At 31.2% G+C, this 23,632-nt stretch overlaps 1 protein-coding gene across 4 annotated transcripts in view; it reads right to left on the reverse strand.

The window, feature by feature from the left end:
• Positions 1–23,632, reverse strand: part of LOC143074789 (uncharacterized) — a 61,930-nt gene that overhangs the window by 36,086 nt on the left and 2,212 nt on the right. For 2 of the 4 annotated variants that reach the window (XR_012978084.1, XR_012978083.1), the window contains 6 exons: positions 22,639–22,749; positions 22,222–22,284; positions 18,837–18,920; positions 10,639–10,818; positions 9,881–10,177; positions 5,107–5,404 (listed from right to left, as the gene is read on the reverse strand). Coding sequence is in view for 1 of the 4 variants with exons in the window: in XM_076250063.1 (XP_076106178.1) it covers positions 5,107–5,110 (4 nt within the window). In the remaining 3 variants the exon portion in view is untranslated. Of the gene's footprint in view, positions 1–5,106; positions 5,405–9,880; positions 10,178–10,638; positions 10,819–18,836; positions 18,921–22,221; positions 22,285–22,638; positions 22,750–23,632 lie in introns of those variants that run through there. The other 2 variants (XR_012978085.1, XM_076250063.1) reach the window with 2 other exon arrangements.

The raw sequence follows: 23,632 nt of genomic DNA on the forward strand, positions 1-23,632 counted from the left end.
ATCTATATCAAATATACGCATCCATTTTTGGGTCCAATAGCTGGTTCAATTTTTTTATTTATCAGAGACTTTTATAAAAGTTTATTAGTTAATGCTTCTAATTTTATAGGTAAACCATCCAATATAGATTGGTTTCTTTTTATATTAACAATACTTTTTCGATTTCAAAATTGCTGCCCAGTCTTTTGGTATAGATTTCTTTACTAAATTAATTTCAGTTATCCAGTTTGATTTATTGTTTAGTTTATTTAAAATGATGTCTTGCGAAATACAACCTTTTTAAACTATGATATAATTTACATAAATAAGATCGCTTTAAGTCCATTTTTTTTTAAATATAGCTTTATTTTCAAATCTAATAGATTTATTGTTCCATAATATTTGTTTTCTTATATCTGTAAATGTTTCTTGGTTTTTTTTTTTGTTAGACCTCCACCAGTTAATTTCCAACATTTAATAATATCTTTATAAACATCTGGGATATTTTTCAATGCTTTCGTCTGTCTTATCCCCACTGTTTGTTTGAAACACTAACCAGTTAAATTATAAAAATAGTGTTGAGGTATAATTTTCCACCCTCCTTTACAATTATTTACTAGTCTGTTTATCCACATAGCTTTTAAAGCAGTGATATAACTTCTGATATCTATCATATTCAATTCCCCCTTTTCATATGGACCAATAATTGAATTTCTTTTTACTTTATGTGGTTTATTATCCAAAACAAATTTAAAACAACTCTTTTCTATTTCTTTTAAAAATTTCTCTGGAACTCTGCAAGCAGATCCCACAAAAGTAAAAATGTGCACAATTAATGTTTTAATTATCAAAATTTTTCCAAAAATAGTAAGATTTCTTTTTTGCTAAGAACAAAATAATTTATTCATCTTTTCAATCTTATTTTCTCAATTCCCCTCTGTTTTGTTTCTGTTTAATTTCAGTCCTTAATAAGAACCAAAAATTTCAATTTCATTCATAGCTATTTGAACATAATATTTAGAACAACAAAATAAAGAAGTTTCATCTGCCAGCTGCGAAATTTTTATAGTATGGTTTTTGCAAACTTATTTGACCTTGATACCTTTAAAATCAGTATTGCTTCTTAATCTTGAAGCCATAATTTCCACAGATAAAACAAATAACAACGCAGATAAAGGACACCCTTAACGTATACTCCTTGTGTTTTTAAAGACCTCAGATATCCAACCATTATTCATTACACATGTTTGAATATCACTATATAAAGTCTTAACCCATCTTATAAAAGATTCATTAAATCCAAAATGTTTTAAAACTGAAAACATTAAATTCCATTCTGGAGAGTCAAACGCTTTAGAAAAATAAACAAAGACTAAAGCCTCCTCAATTTTGTATAAATCAGTAAAATCAATAATATCTTGTTTCTGTCTAAGATTAAAACCAATAAATCTATTTTTAACATATCCAGTCTGATCTTCTTTAATAAGTTTTGGTAAGATTTTTTTCAATCGTTGTGCTAGAGCGTACGATAGATGTTTCATGTCAATATTTAAAAGAGAAATAGGAAGGTAATTATCTAGTGACAATGGATCACCTTTTTTAAATGAAAGCGTTAATACACTTGTACGCTGTGAATATGTAAGTGTTTGATTTTTATATCCAATATTAAGAATGTTTACTTATATGAACTTTAAGTTATCCCAAAATTTTGTATGAAATTCAACGGTTAAACCGTCTAATCCAGGGGATTTATTAAGTTTCATTTTATAAATAGCATCTGAGCATTCTTCTACTGTTATATCCCCATCGCAGAGTGATTTATCATTTCCATCCATTTATTTATCGAATTTTGTCTCAAATATATATTTGTCGCTTGATGTTTTCTCAGCGCTTTGCGTCGAGTATAACTTTGTATAGTACTCTAAAACTGCAAAGTATTTCACTTTGATCCGTTAAAATCTCACCATTTTCCCCTTTTAATTTATTGATTGACTTTTTTACCTGTCTCTGTTTTTCTAAACCTAAAAAGTACGAGTTATTTTTTTCCCCAAATTCAACACATTTCTCTCGTGATCTTATTTGAGCCCCTTTAGCCTTTTGTTCATAAATTTTGGCAATATTATTTTCAAGTTCTTCAATATCTTTATCTAAAACGTTATTCTCAGCTTCTTGTTCATCTCTCATTTTCAATTTTATTTCTAATTTTTTTTCAACAGTTCGTAAGTTTTCTCTTGTAAATTTTGCTTTAGGTTTACAATAAGCTATAGTTGCCCTTACCTTTATTTTAAATATAGCCCATGCTAAACGAAGGTTTTTTAAATTACGATTACCCATAAAGCAGCTTTCCATTTCTTTTTTTAACTAATTGTATGTAGTCATTATCTTCTAAAATAGAATTATTCATTTTCCAGTGCCCTCTTCCCTTTTCTGATGCACCAGTTCTAAACTTCTTAAAACACTTTGATGATCCGTATAATCAATAACTGCAGGATTAATTTTACAACATTCTACTAATGAAATCTGGACCTATCAGAATCATATCAATCCTACTTGCCTGAGATTTATCTTTTCTCGCCAATATATATTGTTGTTTTTTTTTTATTTGAATACCTCCAAAGGCCTGTTAAGTTATTTATTTTTATTAAAGATTTTAAACTATTTACTGATTGGGCATTTTTTACCTCTGAACGAGTATTTTTCCTGTGTATCGCTTTCATCGTATCATTGAAATCCCCCCCCCCCCCATTATCGTAATTCCTATCCCTTGTTCTTTTAATATATTATTTACTTTAAAAAAAAATTGATTTCTATTCCTTTACAATAAGTTGCATATATACACATTAGTGTAAAAATGCTTTCATCAATTTCTACATTTAAAAGAATTAATCGTCCATCTACATCGTTATGTTTATTTATCAACTTATAATTCAGTGACTTTTTAATGAGAATAGCCACACCCCTACTAGAGGTCGTTCCCTGACTGCAAAATATATCAAATTCTGAATTGTTTCTTATTTCTGTTTCTATGTTTTCATCAAAATGAGTTTCTTGTAAAAACAAATAGAACTATTTTGACATTTAATCCATTCAATTACTCGTCTCTTTTATCTTTATTTTTATTACCATTTAGATTTAAACTACCTAAGTTTATTAGAAATTTAGATGCCATTTCAAAGTATAGTTTCATATAATTGTATTATTTCCTCATAAAACTGTCCTTGCCTGCAAACAATACAATTAAAATACATGTTTATAACAATATTGGTGTCATTATAATGGAATATTTATGACTGTCATACATGTAAGACGTTTAGCTGGTTTTAAAACCATGGTTAATTCATAAATCTTTACATAGGCCATACGAAATGGCATACATATTAATCCTGCATGAGGTACGAAATGACATACATATAAATCTTCCTTGAGGTACGGAACGGTATTACATATAAAGCTTCCTTGAGGTACGAAATGGCATACATATTAATATTCCATGAGGTACGACAGGTTACGGTACGAAATGGTCAGGGTACGAAATAGTTTTTGCCAGGGTCCGAAATAGGGGGAGGGGGGAGCACGAAATGACTATAATTCGATAAACATAAGACGCAAATTTATCTGCAATGCATGTGTTGAATTTTCATGACATTCTAATCTTACTGTCAGTTCAGCACATTCAGCATTCTCAAAAAATCACAAAAACTTAAATATGCATAAAAGCAAAAATTAATTTATTGTGTTTACATTACCAGACATGAATTAAGGTATACTTTTAACAGCTTCGATGAATTATAGTAGTTTGCAGTATTTAAGGTTTATTTACATGTTCGCGTATACTGCACTGTCAAATTATGAAATTATGAAATATAAATAAAAATATAACTCATAGTTTTACAGTAAATATCTCTTTTCAAATAATAAAAAAAAAACAATCTTCCAGAAGTGTTTGTTTCTGTTTCTTAGGGGCAACGTAATAAATGCATACCCTTTCCGATGTTAATGACTTAATCATAAAAGTAGGTACAATGTCAAAACTTCAATTATTTGAAAAGCTGGGTTTTTTGTTGGCCCCATTTACTATTTGACACTCTAAGTCCACCTTTTAACGAAGCCATTCAAAGTTCCAGAACTCATATTTGAATTTTCTTAAGTATGTACTTGGGTGAGGTTGTTCGGACTCCTTGGGTTTTTACAGGGTAAAATATTTTGCCCCGTAACACCCATGTTTTTCATAAAAGACTGCAATAGATCATAAAGGTCATTTTCCAAAACTTTAGCAGATTTTTTATTTGTTTCTTTCGATTTGAGACACAAATTAAACCAATGCAAATGTAGGGTAAATGTCTGATTCGGCCTTTTCCCACTATTTTTGAAAACTTAAATATCTCAAAAAGGGTCTGCATTACCTCTCAATATTTCTAGCTTATTTTGTTCCTCATCTTAGGATCTTTCGAAATTAAGTTTTAATATTACATTCTTGTAGTTTCTTGATTTGTAAAATTTCAACCAAGTACATCCTTAATGAAATTTATTTTGTGTTCACTGTAGTTTCTTTCTGTTTTGTAAGCACGCATCTGATATCTTCATTTACTCATCGATCGTTAATATAAATGGCTATGTGTCGGGTAATCAAAACACTAGTTTACTTCCCAATAGAAACAACAATTCTTTAATCTGAGCAGCGAATGAACACTTTATATCATAGGTTATTATAATGAAGACACAACAGATGTACAACTCAGCAAATTTTATCATCCCGCAATGCATGAAAAAATGTGTTGTATTTCAGCAAATGACATGTGTTCTTGGTTGAATTTTAAACTCGAATTACTCCATTTATTGAATTAGTCAAAACTACAGGTAAAATAAAATTTCATTATACGTTAATAAATAATCACATTTGAGCATCGGTTTAATAAGTTGAACAGCGCGAGAGATTTAAAGAAATCAAGAGATTTAAGTTGATATATTCTGTTTGTTCTAATCAATATTACCCTTTCCCCCACCTTCAGTTGTCAATATCGATCCGCAGCAATCGTAGAAATCGTGAACCCGAAATAGGTTAACCGATGTATTGATATTCATTTGCATAAGGTCGCAATTTCCATATATTATTAAATTGATACTTACTCATATACTCATATACTTCTATATGTTTAGTGAATGAAGCAAAGTGACAAGAACATGTATATTCTTTGATATCCAATACCGAAAAGTTTTTAATTTCGAGTGTAAATACTTCTTTATATTTAGGCATCTTTTTAACAATATTGTTGTATTTTTTTATCAAAACAAGCACCGTTGAAACAAAGGATTCTGTCAGTTTTGTCCGATCTCCAAGTTGAAACACAATATTGAGAAGAATATTCACAGTTTAATAAATATGTTTCTCCAAAAATAGCCGGGGCAGTCTGTTCACTCCATTTTACTGTAATATATAAAAAGGAATGCATGAAATAAATTTGAAAACAGTCATATCAAAATGTAAGAGAAAAGGGCAATTCCTTTGGAAAATATCATCAACAAAAGCATATAAAAAACGCAAACAAAACATGTTTTGATATTCAATAACTGCTTTGTTTACAAAACACCATTCAATAACTGTTTACGTATATGGACATACATAACATATGAATATCATGTGTTTGTATAAATTAAAACAGAGTGTTTGATATCAATTTGACAAGCGTGTACTAACTAAATTGTGAATGAAAATGGTGAGTATACCAAGGGCACAACAACCCGACCAAAGAGCAGATACCAGCTATAAGTGAACATTTGAAATTATGCAATTGTCATTATTGCTCAAGAGCTTCGAGCATTAATTAAATACGTGTATTTACTAAATATCTGTAGTTGATACAAAGTCATATCTAGTAATTCATCTAAAGTTCATAAACAGGTTCTTTAGTTCAAGTTATCGTGATGTACAGTTATACAGATCCATATCAAAGGCCGTACCTTCACCTATAATGGTTTACCTTTACAAATTGTAATTTGGATGGAGAGTTGTCATATTGGCACTCATACCACATCTTTCTGTATCTATATACAGTACAAGTTGTTTCCTTACAAATTTCGTGCAATGAAATGTGTAACTTTTAACTTCAGACTATATTGTGCCAATTTATTTGCCCGTAGACCAGTCAAATGATCATTGCTGATTCGTAGGCATCGTCAAGCTGGACATCAGTGGTAACATATGGTCACCGCAATTTGACTTTGAGAGAATGGCGTTAAGTCCATTGGTCTGACGAGAGCAGATTCCTCGGAAAACAACATACAGGAAACAGCGCATCATTGGAACTACAACGTTTGGTGGTGGGGTTTGATAGTTGGTATGCTTTTTCATTCGAATGCAAAATGAATATTTATGTTCTGCATGGGATTATCATTGTGCCACATTTTGACAATCACAATCTTGCAACCATGTCAATATTCATTGTATATGATGCTAGGCCATACAGAGAACGCAATGTTTACGATTATATACGTCAGGAGGTAATTGACACTATTCCTTGTCCACCCATGTCACCGGATATGAATCTCAATGAGCATGTCTGGAATGATATTGGTCGAAAAATACAGGGAACCAGCAAGTAAGAATTAATAGGAATTACCAGCAGCCTTGATTGAAGACTGGCAAAGAATTTCTGTTAGTTCAAAGCATGATTCGACGAATGGATGATCTTTTCCGGAAGCGTGGAGGTTACACTCGCTACTGACCTAAGTTGCACTTTAATGTATTCCCAAATTGTCACTTTCGAGTTTTGAAAAGAATTTTGTGTAAGTTGAAATTTTATTTTGTGATTTATTTTGCCATTTTTCAACCATTTGCCTAAAATGAAATATTCAAATATTCAATTATAAAAACAGTCCAAACTTTCACTGTTCAATTAACATTTTATATGTTATCTTATTAAAGCAAATTCCGTTTATTGTATCGATATTTCGATTAGTTATGAATTCAGTAAAAAAAACATTCTGGAAAATTATCAGGTGTTGCTTAACTCTTGGCGAGGTGTATATATCGTGTTGGAGTCATTTATCAAAAAAGTTCATTTGACTATCGTTGGATACAATTATATGTTTTTCATTTAAACACATGAAACAGATTTTAAGTTTGGAAAGACAGTGGATCTTGTAGTGTTATGTACACATGGTTGTGATTTTGAGTGTGTGGTGTAGGTGATGATGGTTGAGGAAAAGGGTTACAAAGAACACAGGTACATATTTTTATGAAATCAAGTTAAACAAATAAATTGAGACAATATGTCCGCCTCATTGAAATTGGAATAAATATTTTAATACAAAGTTGAAACAAACGTACGGTTTTACAAGTAGCAGGAACAATGGCGTTGTAGATAAAGGAATACTGAAATCAACTTATATTGTTAAAATAAGGCCTTAAAAAATTGTGGATGTCATAACTTTTGGAGTGTCAAAAACTCGTTAGAAGTACTTGATAAATTGCATGCTTATTTTGTTGAATTTGAATCTGTTCAAAATGTTAGCCGTATTTGGCACAATTTTTTGGAATTTTGGATCCCCAATGCTCTTCAACTTCAACTTGTTTGGCTTTATACATATTTTGATATGAGTGTCACTGATGAGTCTTGTGTAGACGAAACGCGCGTCTGGCGAACTAAATTATAATCCTGGTTCCTTTGATGACTATTGACATCCTTTGATACTATAGCTGCCCTTGAACTTTTACTAGATAACATTTTTGTTCATTTTGGAGATTCTGTATATCGTCAAGTTATTTTAAGTCCAATGGGGACCAACTGTGCACCACTTATTAAGAATCTGTGTTTTTACTGCTATGAGTTACAATTGATGACTAAATCAGAAAACACCCATTAAAACAACATCTGATACAAAAGTTTGATACTACTTTAAGATATTTTGATAATATATTGGCTCTCAATAATGACGAATTCAGTATGTATATTAAAGAAATTTATCCTGTTGAACTTACTATAAATAAAGCTAATACTGACAATGACCACTGCCCTTTCCTCGATCTTGATATATATATATATATATATATATATATATATATATCATTAACGGAAATCGTAATACAAAAAATTTTGATAAAAGAGATGATTTTTCATTTCCTATCGTTAATTCTCCATTTTTAGATAGTGACGTTCCCTTGTTATCATCTCACGATTGATAATTTGGGAAGTTGAAATCGTCCCGTTTATCATAGATTTTTGTGTGAAGTCGTCCATCTGCGTCAATATTGCGGAAAAGATTAAGGTATGAAATAGTCCTTCTAGTATCAGTATTATGCTTAATTTCAAGTCCACTGGGATATATGAGATTTAAGTATTGGTTGAAATATGGGTTATTCAATGATAGAAAATCATTAAGATATCGGAAAGTAAAATTATGGAATTTCGAAAGGTGCATTTTCTTTTTGTCTTTAAGAAGGTTCTGAATGACTTCTGTTCATACGAGTACATAAACAAATCGACCAGTAGGGGTGCACAATTAGAACCCATAGGAATACCGACTGTCTGTTGAAATATAAATCCTCCAAACTCAACAAATATATTGTCGATCAAAAAGTCCAACATTTTGATAATATCATCTTCAGTATATTTTCTGGTAGATTCAGTGTGATTCTTCACAAAATATGAATTATTGTAACCCAAAATAAGACATTTGTATCTACGATTCCCATTTAAAAAAAAGCTCTGTTAAATGAGATGGTGAAGTCGATCTTTAAACAGAGCATGGGGAATAGTAGTGTAAAGCGTAGAAAAATCAAAAGTCTTTAAATTGCTGCAAAATTACAAAGATTGTGATCGAAGATTAAGCAGTAGATCTTTTGAATTTTTGAGAATCCACATCTGGTTAATACAACAATATTTTTGAAGCCCATCTTTAACTGTAAAAGGATAAGTAGTCAGTACTTAAATAAGATGTTTAGTCGAACATTTTGAAGACCCAGCTATGTATCGTTCTTCATATGGAGTTTTGTGTAATATAGGTATCCAGTATAGTGATGGTAAATTTTCTTTTACAAATACCACAAGTTTAGTGACGTATTATTTTTTTAATATTAAAGTCTATTTATACTGTTATATAATCTTTTTTACCATTTGAAAAAGTAATTATAAATGCAGTTATAAATATGTGTCTTTTGATTAACGAATATCTATATATTCTATGAATTTAGTAAAAAGAAATCGAATGATCATATGATAAAAGGTAATAGTGAATCTATTCAAGGATACAATAAATGCGGCGATTCACAAAACCCCTGAATACCATTGACATATCAAAAGACATTTAATTCAAGTTGTATCGTCTTTGAAGATTCTAAATTATCAATTTTACCAAGATTTGCTGATGTATATAGTTAATGATTAATGTGTTTACACATTTTATATTTTTCCAAATTTTGTTCAACTTTTACTGATCAAGTTACAATACAGATTTTACGCTTGCATCAACTTTTTTAAAAATAAAAATTTAAACAAAGCCTTGACGTATTGTTTTCTCATTGCTAAGAATACTAATGTGTACAAATGTTTTCTCTTCCTGTTACATTTTCTGTACTTGAATAATGCAGTTAAGTCGTTAATCGTTTGTTACTTTTTCAGTTGGTTCAATGCGTGTGCGTTGTAGGGGATTTCATTTTAGTGTTTCCATGACAGTTGCACAAAAGAGATAACATTTTATTTTGACTGTTGGTTGCATACGTGCAGTGGCAAATCTTTCATGCATGTTCAGGACGAGTCAAATTTTGCAACAGAATAAAAAAATGTCAGCTTAATCATGTTAAACAAATTCACACGTATTTGTATTTTATACTTGCAAAGTGACAGATAGATCCAATGATGCAAATGCTGTTTTATCTAACTACATAATATTATGAAAACATTACCTTTGAGATGAATGTCATTTTTCTTTTTGAATTTTCCACACGTGCAGGTATATGACTGTTCCAGGTCCAGGCTATTTACATCGAATATTTCTAATTGAAAAGTCATGGCATTTTGATTAATTGTCATCTGATATTTGTTGATATTCTGACATTTACCATTCAGGCACAAAAGTTCACAAAGTTTTCCAACCCGCCATGTTTTTATATCGATATTTGTGCATTTCGTTTTACTATATGAACATGTCAAGATTATGTTTTTGCGCATTACAACAGCCCCAGTAGTAAGTTGCCAAGACACTGAAATGGATTATACAGTAATTGATTGACGGTTGCTTCATACAAGAATACAGAAACCACGTTTTCTTTAATTTAAATGTTATTGAAATGATTTATTGAAAACATGTGAAATGTTCTATGAAATATTCAGAAAAGGAATGATTTCGTGTTCTGAAGCTTATCTTATATAAAAAAAGATTTGTGACAATGAAATTAAAACAGTACTTTTTACGGTTAAAACACAAAGAGGAATACCTATTCTAACTATGAAGCTGCATTGTTTAGTACCATAATAACACAGAGGAAAGTCGGCAATCTGCATCTTGGTTTAGTTTATTGAAATCAAGTTCGACTAGCAGATAAAAAATAATACAAAGTGTATATTATGCTGTCGTGTATTCGAAGAATGAAAAAACGGCTTGAGAAACATAGCTAAAATGTATAATCATATTTTATTCAGAATTGTTTTTTTTAACATGTACCTTGATCGTCTTCACCACATTTACATATGAATTCACTAAAATCACTGCTATTCATTCTAAGTATTTCTAATGATAAAGTATCTGCTGTTCCATTGAAGTGCATTTTCCAATGTTTTTCGAATGTTCCAAAACATCTTCCAAAATCACTTATCATTATGGAACCAGTCATATCTACTTGTGCTGAAACCAATTTGATTATTTTGTTATGTATAATATCATCCACGAAATACATAATATTCCTAAGTATCAATTACGAAATAATTGATGCAAGATATACTTCATTGTAGTTTTAACATGGGTAGGCATTATATTCGTGATTTTGTTTGCCCGAGCGAAACTGATAAATATAATGCCTACCCATGTTAAACTATAATACAGCATAGCTTTTATCAATTATTTCGATTCTGAACAAGACAATTGAGGTTATTTCTATGTCCGATAAGTGTAAGTGTAAAAGCCTTTGTGTAGGCTCTTCCATGAACCTCCCATTTTGTTTGTAAAATCAAACGGCTGTGATTTTTGAGAGGGAGGAGTTAGAACAGCCAGCATGAACGGTTGTCGTATTTAGGCCAAATATGTCAATTTCGGAATGCAACAAATTACATAATGAATTAATTAGTAACATCATGTGCACCATTTAAGAGTTAGAAAGTGTTTTAAAGTTAAGGAAATATATTAAGTGCATGATAATTTGATAAAATTCATTATTCTAAAGAAGTCAATGTACGCATGCGCAAACAAATTTTATTGGATTTAGAGCAAGGGTTTGTTTACAAAGCAAAGAAGTACGTCATATTAAAATTCCTCATAATGTTTGGCTTGATCTGGATTACATAAGATAAGAAGAAGAATTCATACTTAACAATATTTATCAAAAGTTTGAAACCGATTGTATAGGGTGTGAAATTTTTTGTTATAGCATCACTGTTCCAGATTGGGAGAAGATTGAGCGCACGCAAACGTGTTTAATCTCGCTTCATTCTATGTGTCTTTCCAAAGTCAAAAGCCTGTAGTTTCGTTGGTAATTATGTGATAAATGAGACCATTAGTTGCCGGGACCTTTTAAATATCTTTTTTCATTGTCTGAGGCCCTAAAGTCACCTATTATGTCGTATACCAACTTCATTTAACTGTTGATTTTGGTTTTGTCATTGGCAAACTTCTAGTAGTATTGCTTATATCGGCAAAACAAACGTTTCATCGTCATCATCATGAATTTGTTGATCGATCCAATGAGTTCCGGTTTCAACTTTAACCAGAAATATTTTCGGGATGTTGCATCTTAATTTAGACAGCAGAATAAAAGTATGTTTGTTAAATTAGAAAACATGGTTCATTATCATAGGTCAACTTTTTTTACGTCCGGTATTTAAAAAATGCTTGCTTAAAAGGAGCCTGATAAAGTAATCTGAAATTTATAATACACCATCGTACTAAAAATTCATGAAAGATGTATAATACATTTGTATAACGGCATCCAGTTTGATTTCTAAACAAAATAACTGCCGTTAAAATAGACATTTGTGACACATAATTAACATTTAAAAGTAAACCACGATATAAAAGATGGACGAAAGATACAACAGGGACAGTCAGACTCATAAATCGAAAATAAACTGACAACGCCATGGCTTAAAATGAAAAGGACAAATAGACAAACATTAGTACACATGACACAACATAGAAAACTAAAGAATAAACAACACGAATCCAAACAAAAACTGCAGGTTACTTCATGTGCTCCGGAAGGGTAAGCAGATCCTGCTCCACATGTGGCACCCGTCGTGTTGCTTTTTTGATAACTAGTCTTATTCGGTAGGTCACATTCTTTTGTCGTAAATTTTTGTTATCAATCGACCCTCATTGTCAATTTCTAGATATGATGCCGACTGAACTGTATCTCTACTATCCTTTATCTCTAATTCGATGTGATAGATGCGTTCCACATAGTCACCAAATTTATTTAATGAAAGAACGTTATCTATATAGCGGACGGTAGAATTAAAGGATATTGCTAACTTCTGATCTTTCTTCCTAAGACGTTCCTGTATGAAGTCAGCTTCATAATAATAAAGAAACAAGTCGGCAAGAAGAGTGCACAATTCGTTCACATTGGAATGCCGATAGTCTGTTGAACAACACGTCCTCCGAACGTAACAAAATATTGTAAATCAAGAAATCAAGTATCTTGATAATGTCAGTTTCAGAGAATTTTTTGTTTGAATCAGAGTGATTCTTAAAAAAGTAGTATTTATTCCTTCCTAAGACAAGATACTTGTATCTTCGTTTGTCTTCTTTTTTTTTATGAAACTCTTTCAATTTGTCCTATAGTTTGGAATGTGGAATACTTGTATACCGTGTAAAAAAAGTCAAATGTTTTATAACTATTAAAAGATGAAAGAGAGTTAGATTGTAGGTACTTTGGAATTTTTAAGTTTCCACATCTGATTCACGCCACCTCTAGAATAGGCAGTTTCACAATAACTTTGAAGCCCGTCTTTGATTGCTTATTAAATAGACGTTAATAATTTAGAAAGAGGTTTCGTGGAGCAGTTGGAAGACCCAGCAATATACCGTTGTTTGTACACGGCCGACACTCAGCTTACCGAGAGATTGGTCGGTTAATCTATATTGAGTATGCGGCTAAATGGGCAATTGGTCTGTTAATCCATTTGGTCTGTTAAGAGTAAAACGCACAATTTTATGTTAAACTCTATTAAATATAAAGATTTTTGGTATATTATAAGAACTAAATAAAAAAAAAAGAAAAGTGTCTGACAAAATAATATCTATCATAGAATATTTTCCACCTGTAAAAACACTTCATAGTCTGCACAGTTTTCAGTAACACTAAAAGGCGTCGCGCAAGTATGTATAATTAATGCTTATACGCATAGCTTTTTTTAATGAAAGGCGAAACAAACAATTTTATATATCATTTAAAGGACACAAAATAGAACTTTGGTTCTAAACAATAAATTTATATTAGTAAATATTTCATAATTGTAATATAACGTGATAAATTCAACATTTCAGTGATCATTATGGGAATAAAGCCTATTAATGGTTGGAAATTAAAATTGTGTCAGTTAAGAGTTATTTAGCCAGGGTAATAGTTTTGCTACCTTTATACATGTTTATATTTTCATTGAAAAAGTTAAGACTGCGATGTTCTTGAGTAAAAAAAAACACAAAAAAAACGGCACAACAGTATCCCTCTAGTAAGAACATTTTTATTTTGACTTTCTTTGCATTTTATTGAATGGTGTGTCACTTCAATACATCCTGATATGGATTGGCCGCTGGAATATGCATCAATTTATTATTAACGTTTTCAATCAGCCTTAATTTTTGTATCTGTTCAAAGTAGCATGTTCTCGAATCCGATTGAAAGTGTCTTTCTAATACAACACAGGGTACGGTACACCTAACGTGTTGTCCTTATCATACATGTATGTACATGATATTTGTCTCTGGACGTTAAACCCTAATTCGTCAGCATCATTCAATTGGTTCTTTTCTTCTATTACTTAATCATATGCTGTTTTCAAATCATTCCAAGGAAGTAAATGGAAAGGAGCGAATCCAGCTACAGTTATTTAACTTAAGTTTCATTCAATTTATTCCGTTTAGTTCCTTTCTACATAAGTGCAGAGAAGAACTGCAATTGTCCGCATGTAAAAAAAAAAAATAACAATTTATATGTATATTTATAAAATTCAAACATTATCAAATGACGATTTTGATACAAATATGGTTCGAAATAAATAATATAACAATTATAGCCTATATGCCGGATATATCGACCCAAAGAAGTATATCGACCTCGGACTTCGTCCATAGTCAATATACTTCTTTCGGGTCAATATATCCTTGAATCGCTTTCAAACAAAGGCTATAATTGTATATTATTCCACTGTTTATACACATTGACAGTTTAACCAATATCTGATTGGTTGAGACTATCCCACGTTTCATCGAACAAATCTTCATATCTCACTCAGGCACGGGAAATAAATGTATATTATTCTTTTTCTATTTTTTAAATTTGAGCATCCAAATATATTTTACTCACTGATGTTTAGTTACATTACGACGTTTATCTCTGCTTTATATACTGGTTACCAATGTAGATGACAAATTGGTGGCATTCATAACAATTAAACAGAATCCTCATGACATATGCGACCATTCTAGGATGAAACTAATATTACTATAAAATTACACTTTTTGAAACCATTTTTATTAATTTTCAATTTCCATTGTCTAAAATTTTTCATTATTCATGTGCTGTTAACGTATATTTTATGTTTCGAAAGACATGTCTGTAAAAAAATATAACACCAAGATTTTTCATATCACAAAATAGTCAGAACATTTGTTAGATATTATCATTGGATTCAGAACACCATTCGTGAATATGCTGACATCTTAGACCGTGTTCAAATTGACCTAAACTCGGTGTTGTGTTAGTGTAACTCACACGTAAACTAAACACAATTACGATCCCATTGATAAAACACAATGTTTACATGTAGTAGCATTTCTCTCTATTGTCATAAAAATTCATAATATCTAATAAAATTAATAGATTTAGCTAACAAAGTCCTTATATTTATTTCAATAAGGTAACATTATTTGTTAATGGAAAATTGTTAATTAGGTTTAAATTAAAAATTGTTTGCTTTCCCATCTCTGTAATTAAAGTAAGATAACTCTGGTCAATTTTCCTAACATTCAATCATTATGGGAAGATGATATAGTTCGGTTTTCATTTATAGTCTTTTTCAGAAAAGTTCTAATTGTATTGGGTAGGTCCCAATTACAATTTTACACTCTAGCATTCGGCATCAGTTAGAAGCTTCTGGAAGAAAATGGTGGCTACGGTGTACTGTTTTGTGTTTGTGCGTATGTGTGTTTGTGTGAGGCGTTATTACACTTCTTTCATGTATTTGTCTAAAGGAATCAAGTAAGGCAGATAAGTTACATCAGTTTTCTGCTTCATTTGAGTTCTGGCATAATGGTATACACCATACCGATCTTAGAAACAAATGCCTTTACGAGTAGAATGACGAATGCTGTTGGACAGTTTTTGATGCATACCACAACTTGAAACAGTGTTTTCTTGACAGCACAATTAATGTTTTTCACCGGCATATTGTACCTCAAATTAAAAGTAGGAAAAAAGTGTTTTTTTTTTAATAATTTCCAGGATATGGCTTTAATAGAGAGCAATTTCATGAATACTGGGAAGATGTTTTTTCTGTGACATAGTCACTTGTTTCAGAATATTTTCCACTATATACCTTAATGGTATATTAAAGTATAACAAAGGAAAGTTTTATTCTGTAACGAGTGCCTGTGATCTGTGATTTAGAGCAGTTTTTTCTGATTTAGAGCAGTTTGTCTGATCGCTCTAAGAAAGTTGGTGATGGTGAAGGCAGATTTGACCTTGCTTATTTTTGACGTATAAACACGGTATGAATACTTACAGATAACAAAAATATATTTATAAGATAACAAAATAATTCTTTATATTGGTATATATTAATTTTAAACATTTCAAAACAAATAAAAGAAATTATAGATATACATAAATGTCTTTGATAAACTAATGAAAAATACGAGTATCTAGTACGTTACAGATTTTGTAACGATTTTAAATTCAATAAAAAAAACTATATTTATAAGATATAATTATAACCCTGTTCAAGGTAGACAATCAACATATTACTTTATGAAATTAAACATAGACTCATAGTTCAAAGGAATATAACTCTTGTATAGAAATGACACATCAATCGAGTTATTTAGCTGCGAATTTGTGCACCACCTTCAAGGAAGATTCTAAATTATCAATATAACCACAAGTTGTTAATCTATAGATACTGACGACTAATGAATTCTAACCACAGTAAAGAATATTTGTTTAAAAGGTTTTAACACTTACTAAGAAAAATGCTCGAACTACTAGACTTTCAAAGCTCATAATTAACGTGTTTACACACTGATATAATATGGTTGTTAAACATTACAAACCTGTAATCGTGTAAGACACTTTACACCTCGTGTGCTTGCATTAACTTATCCAAAAATATATTTATTTCAAGCCTAAATATTTCGACATGTTATTTACATTTAATAAATTTTAGATTACTAATTATGTCACAATTTCCGGTTAAGATTTGACTAAATACCAAATTCCTGATATCGTCAGGTAAATATGCTACATGTAGTTTAAATCATGTTTTGTCTACATGTAGCAATCGATAGTCAATGAAGGCTTTGTGTAGTTGTTAAGAGTACACAAAATTAGGCATTTAGAACATTAGTTTTACCATTTAAAACAGGGGGAGGGGGACGTTTTTTTTGTCTAGGAAAAAAAATCCCCCTCCTTTTTGAAGTCGAAAGGTCGTTCCCTAACCGCAAGAAAAGTTGTCCAAAAAATGTGCATTCGGTTCTCGTAATGAACATTTAAATGACATATAGTTTACAAAGTGAACAAATCTTATGTACAGGTGATTAAACAAGGTTTATAGATGTGAATACATTGAATGTGAAACCAGTGCACATTAGTTTACATCAAACTAATTGTAAACATGCTTACTGTTTGGTGTGAACATGGCCTTATACGATCAGGTATTTCAAATCAATTTGTTAAATGTTATTTTCTATACAATGCACTAAAATGTCGGCATCCACCTCAATATGTAGCCTAGCCTTTTAACACGCTAATTTAGAAGGGGTCTCGTTTATACTGTATATACTGTTGTCAAGTAAAGGTAGAATATTTTTGAAATTGATATTGATTCAATAAATCAAGACAATTACGGTATTAAGTTATGAATGTGAAGTTATCGGGCATTTCGTTTTTAGTAGATATTAAATATCCAAGTCGCTGCTAGCAGTCAGTTCGACATTCAAATTTATGGAAATTATAAAACATTTAGATATTTGATTACATAAAAAGCATGATTTTCATAGTTAAAAGGAGTAAAAGGATTCGAAGGTACTGTTTTATGACCCCTTCACGCTGTCGTAAATTATCGTTGTCCTCGAATGTAAACCATTATGTAAGCTCCATATTTGTCTTTATGTAAATATCTTCAGATATATAAATATAAATATTTATGGAAAGCTCCAAACCCTCCCCAAATAAAGAAAAAATGTATAGTGAAAAATCTACCGGAGAACGCTTGAATGATGGTGAGACAAGAAGTCTACTCAAATCCCTTTTGGTCGCGTGTGCATCTATATATTAACTCACTATCTGCATAATGCTAGACAGATTTAGATATCAAGGGGTCAAGACATCGCCCTATGACCACCTGAATTTTTGACGATTTTTATCTGAAAAAGTGACAATTTAAGCCATCCGTTAATATAAAAAAAATGAAATTTTTCGGGAAAATCCTTTTCATACCATCTGTATGTATAAATATTTCTCTACGTTCTTTGAATTGTATGGTTATCGAAAGACCAAGAGGTGTCTCACCATCATTGAAGCGGTCTAAGGTATTTGTTTTACTGTATATTTTGATATAAAACTGGCACTTTGGGCCCTCCGTAAACAGAGAAGACAATCATTCTACCCAAATTCCTGTTGGTCTCTTTTGTATCACTATATTAACTCTAAAGCTGCATAATATAAGGACGATTAAGAGACCAATTGGTCTAGACATCGCCCTGTGCTCTTTGACCTGACTTTGTGATAATTTTTAACTGGAACAGGATAATTTAAGAACCTCGTAGATATCAAAGATCCATTTTTTTCTGGGAAATCCTTTTAATACCAAATGTACATATACATTGTGTAAAAGTTTTCAGAATGTTATATATGGACATTGAAAGGCAAGGGGGTTCTCGTCATTATCTAAGCGGTTTCAACCTTAGCAGACAAGAAGTCTATCGAAATTTATTTTGGTTTAGTTTGTATCATTAAATAACTATCTTCATAATATAAGGAAGATTGAGAGATCAAGGGGTCTTGTCATCGCCCTGTGCCCATTGATCTAAATTGTTGACGATTACTAACTGAAAAGTAACAATTTAAGCCCTTCGTAGATATCGAAAATGACATTATTCTTGGAAATCCTTTTGATACCATCTTGATATTTACATTGTCTAAAAGTTCTTCAAATGTTAAAGACATTGAAAGACCAAGCGTGGTAAAATATAAACAATCTAATATGACTTACATCCATCCGGTCGCTGTGACTGGTGATGCACTGTATGAACTGTAGATTGAACTTCGTGAGTTACCAATGGTGATGATTTATTACCTAAATTTCAATATAGATATACATATACATACACTGATGAAGAATATCTGTTATTTAATGACATTTATTTTCCCTTTTTAAGTATTGGTGTTGTTTTTTTTTGCGTTTATATTTAAATAAAGATCATCATCATCATCATCAAGCAACAGCATCATCAGAAAAATATTTAACGTATGAAGTAATTCCTGGTTTTCTGAAATTTAGTGCAATCCATGAAATGTTATCCGAGAAAGATCTTGCTCTGAAATATGACGATGTCTGCAAATTTTATAAAAATGTAATTGTCAGTTTGCCTCCTCAATCGGTTAATTTTAAAATGGAAATCGAGCTTCAAAAAATTTTGAAATAACTGCAGATTGTTTTCTTTTTCTGTTGAAGATAAAGAAGTTCCTTGCCACAAAGTGTTCGAACATTTTATAATCGCTTAATAAAATTTGTTGGAAAATGGCCTGTATCGGAATCTTATTGGATTGAAAAGTATCCAGAATTAGAACTTTTAAAGTGTAATATTTCCAAAATTACACATCTTGGCTGGTGAGTGCAAGGAACTTAATTTGTAAGCACTTCATAGAATTTTATTTACTAAAGTTAAAAATTTGAAATGTAACATGCCTGATAATAACACTTGTCCAGTGTGTGCACAATCTATAGAAGATTTAGAACATTTAACTCTATTTAGTAGACTTTTTTAAAGCATGGATAGAAAAATTAATCTCTCACTATTTTTCTCTTTTAAATAAGAGAAAAGAACATTTCTTATTAGAAAAATATTATATATTGGACAATCAAGTTATCAAATTAACATTCACAAAATATAATCAGGCAGAAATATTGTATTAATTTAAAACTAAACGTGTTGGTATTTAAAGCTAGGTTCACACTGCCGATCAGATCAAATTGATGATCCCGATCGTCCAAATTTCCACGACCAAGTTCAACCAAATTCTTAATCGGACCTGTTTACGACTTCTACCCGACCGCCATCCGGCTGTACACGACCTTAACTCGCAATTCACGACTTTATACATGTAATGTTATATATGCTTGCTGGGGCATTATTGGTGTTCCATGGACACATTCTCCGTTTATTTTGTTATATTCAGTAGAAGGTCCGAATAAAATCATACATTTAAAATATCTACATAGAAATAAAGCAGTTGGATTTGTGGGCAAGGTGGTTAGAGCTCAGAGAGACAGGTTAATAGTGACGGAGCTTGTAGAGTGCATAAAAGACGAAGAAAGAAGATGGTGTAGACATCTACAGGCGCAGATAAATCTAGGATAGGCAGTGGCTGTCACGACGACCACTGTGTGGGCAGTTTAAGAGATTTGCACTTACTCAATAAAGATGAACCCAATGGTTATAAAAAGTTCCTCATAGTGGATACTGATATGTTTTCTTGCTTTTGTTTGGAAATGACACCACAAAATGAGATTTGTCACTGGTTTAGTACCTATGTTAGATAGCAGTATACATAAACTTTACCATCCCAATTTCCTTGCTTTTTTACAAATAAAAGCGTACTGTTTGGCAAATATATGTGAATAAGTATGTTTGATATTCAGTAGTTGAATGGTTAAAGATATTCATTTTCCTTTTGCTGTATGTATTTGCCAAAAAAAAATTGTAAAAAGAGGGCGAAGATGTCGCATAATTCCAAAAATATTTGACCCAAAGTAGAATTTCAATCCCCTGGAGTGATACGTTTTCAAAAACAGTTTACAACTTTAAATATATCTATCAAGAGATCAAGAGTGCATTCTTTCTAACCAAAGTTTGGTAAACGTTGTGTGCCGTTTGTTATAGTTTGTTAAACGTATAAACAGGAGTAGAAATGGCCCCCTTTTTTAGCCTAAATTTCAAATTGGGACTTCTTAACCAATATCACAAAAAATGATAGCTAATACAGAAGGAAATCAGTCTTTTTGTTGAAAATGTACTTTCCTGCGTTCTATTTATGACGTCGCAAATAGTATTCAATTGAATTGTCTATGAAAAAACAGTGAAAATGGGTAGATTTCAATGAACTATTTGGACAGGTAAAATATAGCGCATACTTCGACAAAAAAGATTTTTGACGATAATGTTTGTAATGACATTTTACATGTATATTTAGGTTGTCGACGGCTACGCTCTATGTTTCCTGATCTTAGATTTGGCTGAAATCCTGCCAACTTTGTCAAATTTCGCCAAAGTCCTTTTTTTTACATAATTTGGATGTAAAAATCAACGCTTTAGAATAAAACTCTGACAGAAATTGTTCTTTAAACTCTCTCCCATGTCGACCCCGCCCCGTCTTTACGCCAACTTAAAACATTTTTTATCTTTGTAGCATTGAACTTTATAACATACCTCCTTTTCTTCCGCAAATTTACAAATCTAACATTTTGATCTGTTATTAAACGATTTATATTTATAAAATGTATTTTCGGCCTTCTTTAACAATCCCCGCTGGTGATTCGATGGCGAAAATCTGTAACAGAGTTGTCATTGGTTCAAATTAAAAATACTTATATACAATATACGTTTGAACCAATAAAAACTCTATGACAGATTGTATTCATCGAATCTCCAGTCATAGGTAAGGAATTAAAGGTTTAAATGTATTTGATCTGAGAAAATCAAAACTGTAGGGCTCTCAACTTTGAACCTTGCATTGCCCGCAGAGCAAGACATATAGGGCTAAAAAATAACCGTTGTAAAACAATTAAAAGAGAGATAATATGGTTTGATTTATTATAAGCAATAAACGAAACACTTTGCATGAACCCCAGTCTCGTTTAACTATCGCTATTAGGCTTGTTGCATCGTTACATTTTAGCATTTGATACCAGAGCAGTTTAGTGTGATATACCATTGCATATTAGCAAGTCATACCGCCGCACTTTAGCAGGTCATACCATTGTACTTTAGTTTTTTTTTCATCATTTTATCGTTTTTAAAAGAAAGAATTATCGCACTGTAGCATTGACCATCACATTAAGCATGACCATCGCATTGCGATGTTTATATGATCGTACATTTTGTTGTTCGTTTCCCTAGGCGCACAAAAAAAAATGATTTCGGTTACGCTGGCGAACATCATCGTTAATAGATTATACTAGAATTAAATAGCATCATTTTTTATATTGGTTTATGTTATATAAATTATGTTAGATACTATTGTTATTCGATATATGAATACTTGTGTTACATCATTACGTTAGTTTCTTATAGATGAAGTAAACTCCAATGCCATTTTGTATGACTGTTTGATAAGCAAACGTTTGGACTTGAACATCTAAAAACATCGATTCTTACCTGTCTTCTGGGACTTATCTAGAATGTCATTTGCAGCGAGAAGAAAAGGGTTAAGACCAATATCTGTAAGAAAAAAAAACACAGTTTGATTTTCGTTCTTATTATGTCTATTGCAGATCAGAAGTTAATTACACAAGTAACATTAAATAAAGAGCTTTTTCCTGTATCATGGTTTAATAAAGATACTAAAAATATAGGCCCGTTAAACGGGATATCTTTTGTTAAAAATCGTTGTGGATACTAATGAGCTTTGCCTTTTTTAGAAGGGGTACTTATATGATGTTTCGAGTTTAACGGTTATCGGTAAATTATATAATTTGTATACTGAAAAACAAAATGGCGAGTTCAAACGAAATTCAATCATGTTTTTACTGAAATAATAAACTTATGGACTTAATGTATTTTGAAATAATTTACCTCTATCACATATACATATGTTCAAAAAGAACATTATATAGAGTGTCATAAACATGCTGAAATGGTCACGGTAAAACTTTAAATTGCAGGAAAGTTAGGATACTATTATTTCTACAATATAAATTAAAAATATGCAATAAAACGATAAATGTATAGTAAAACAATATACTTGCGAATATTGTACCGTATATAGTATTAAATGACACAAAATAATAGTTTGCAAATTATCAAATAAATTTCAGAATATTTGTTGAGTTACCCGTCTCCGTTCTAGTTAGATAGAGAGTTAGAATCCCTCCGCTTGTCACCTTATAATTCAAAGGCGCAAGGGTAATATCAGATACGTGTATCATGCATTGATTTGGTTTGTTAGATATCAACTCAGTATTAAATGAAATTGAAATAGATAACTAAATCTTTTGAGTGTTTGAAATTAAAAAAAGTGAGAACGCATGTACCAAACAAGTAAAATGTTAGTTTATTGTTTTAAAGCTGAAGCCATCCTTCCAAATGATAACTAACAACCATTAACATTAAAACAGAAATTCATACAATTACATATCGCACGAGGTCCAAAAATCCAGAATTATTGTCATCATAACTAAAGACTTGACTGTTGGATACATAAATACCGAGACATGTTGTATAGCAATACGAGTTTATACACCCAATGGTCATATTCAGGAAAAGGCCACGTTCGGTAAAAATGTCGTCAGTTTGTTTAGACACAGATCTAGAATTGTCGATAAGTTTAATCAATGTCGTTAGTTTGTTTAGACACAGAAATGTCGATAAGTTTAATCAATTAGATTAGTTATGGTGTCCATAAAATTTACCATTTACCATATCCTCTTCATAACTCTTTTGGAGCAGTTTCTGTGTAATAATCACACTTCTGTATATGAAGTCCATAAATTGTGAACATTCACGAGTATAAAGTTGCAATTGAGATATGTAATCCCCATTCGACGCAACATAGGGTATGTAACTGCTG

Source organism: Mytilus galloprovincialis, chromosome 5 (assembly GCF_965363235.1).
Source record: "Mytilus galloprovincialis chromosome 5, xbMytGall1.hap1.1, whole genome shotgun sequence".
NCBI classification, from domain to species: Eukaryota; Metazoa; Mollusca; class Bivalvia; order Mytilida; family Mytilidae; genus Mytilus; species Mytilus galloprovincialis.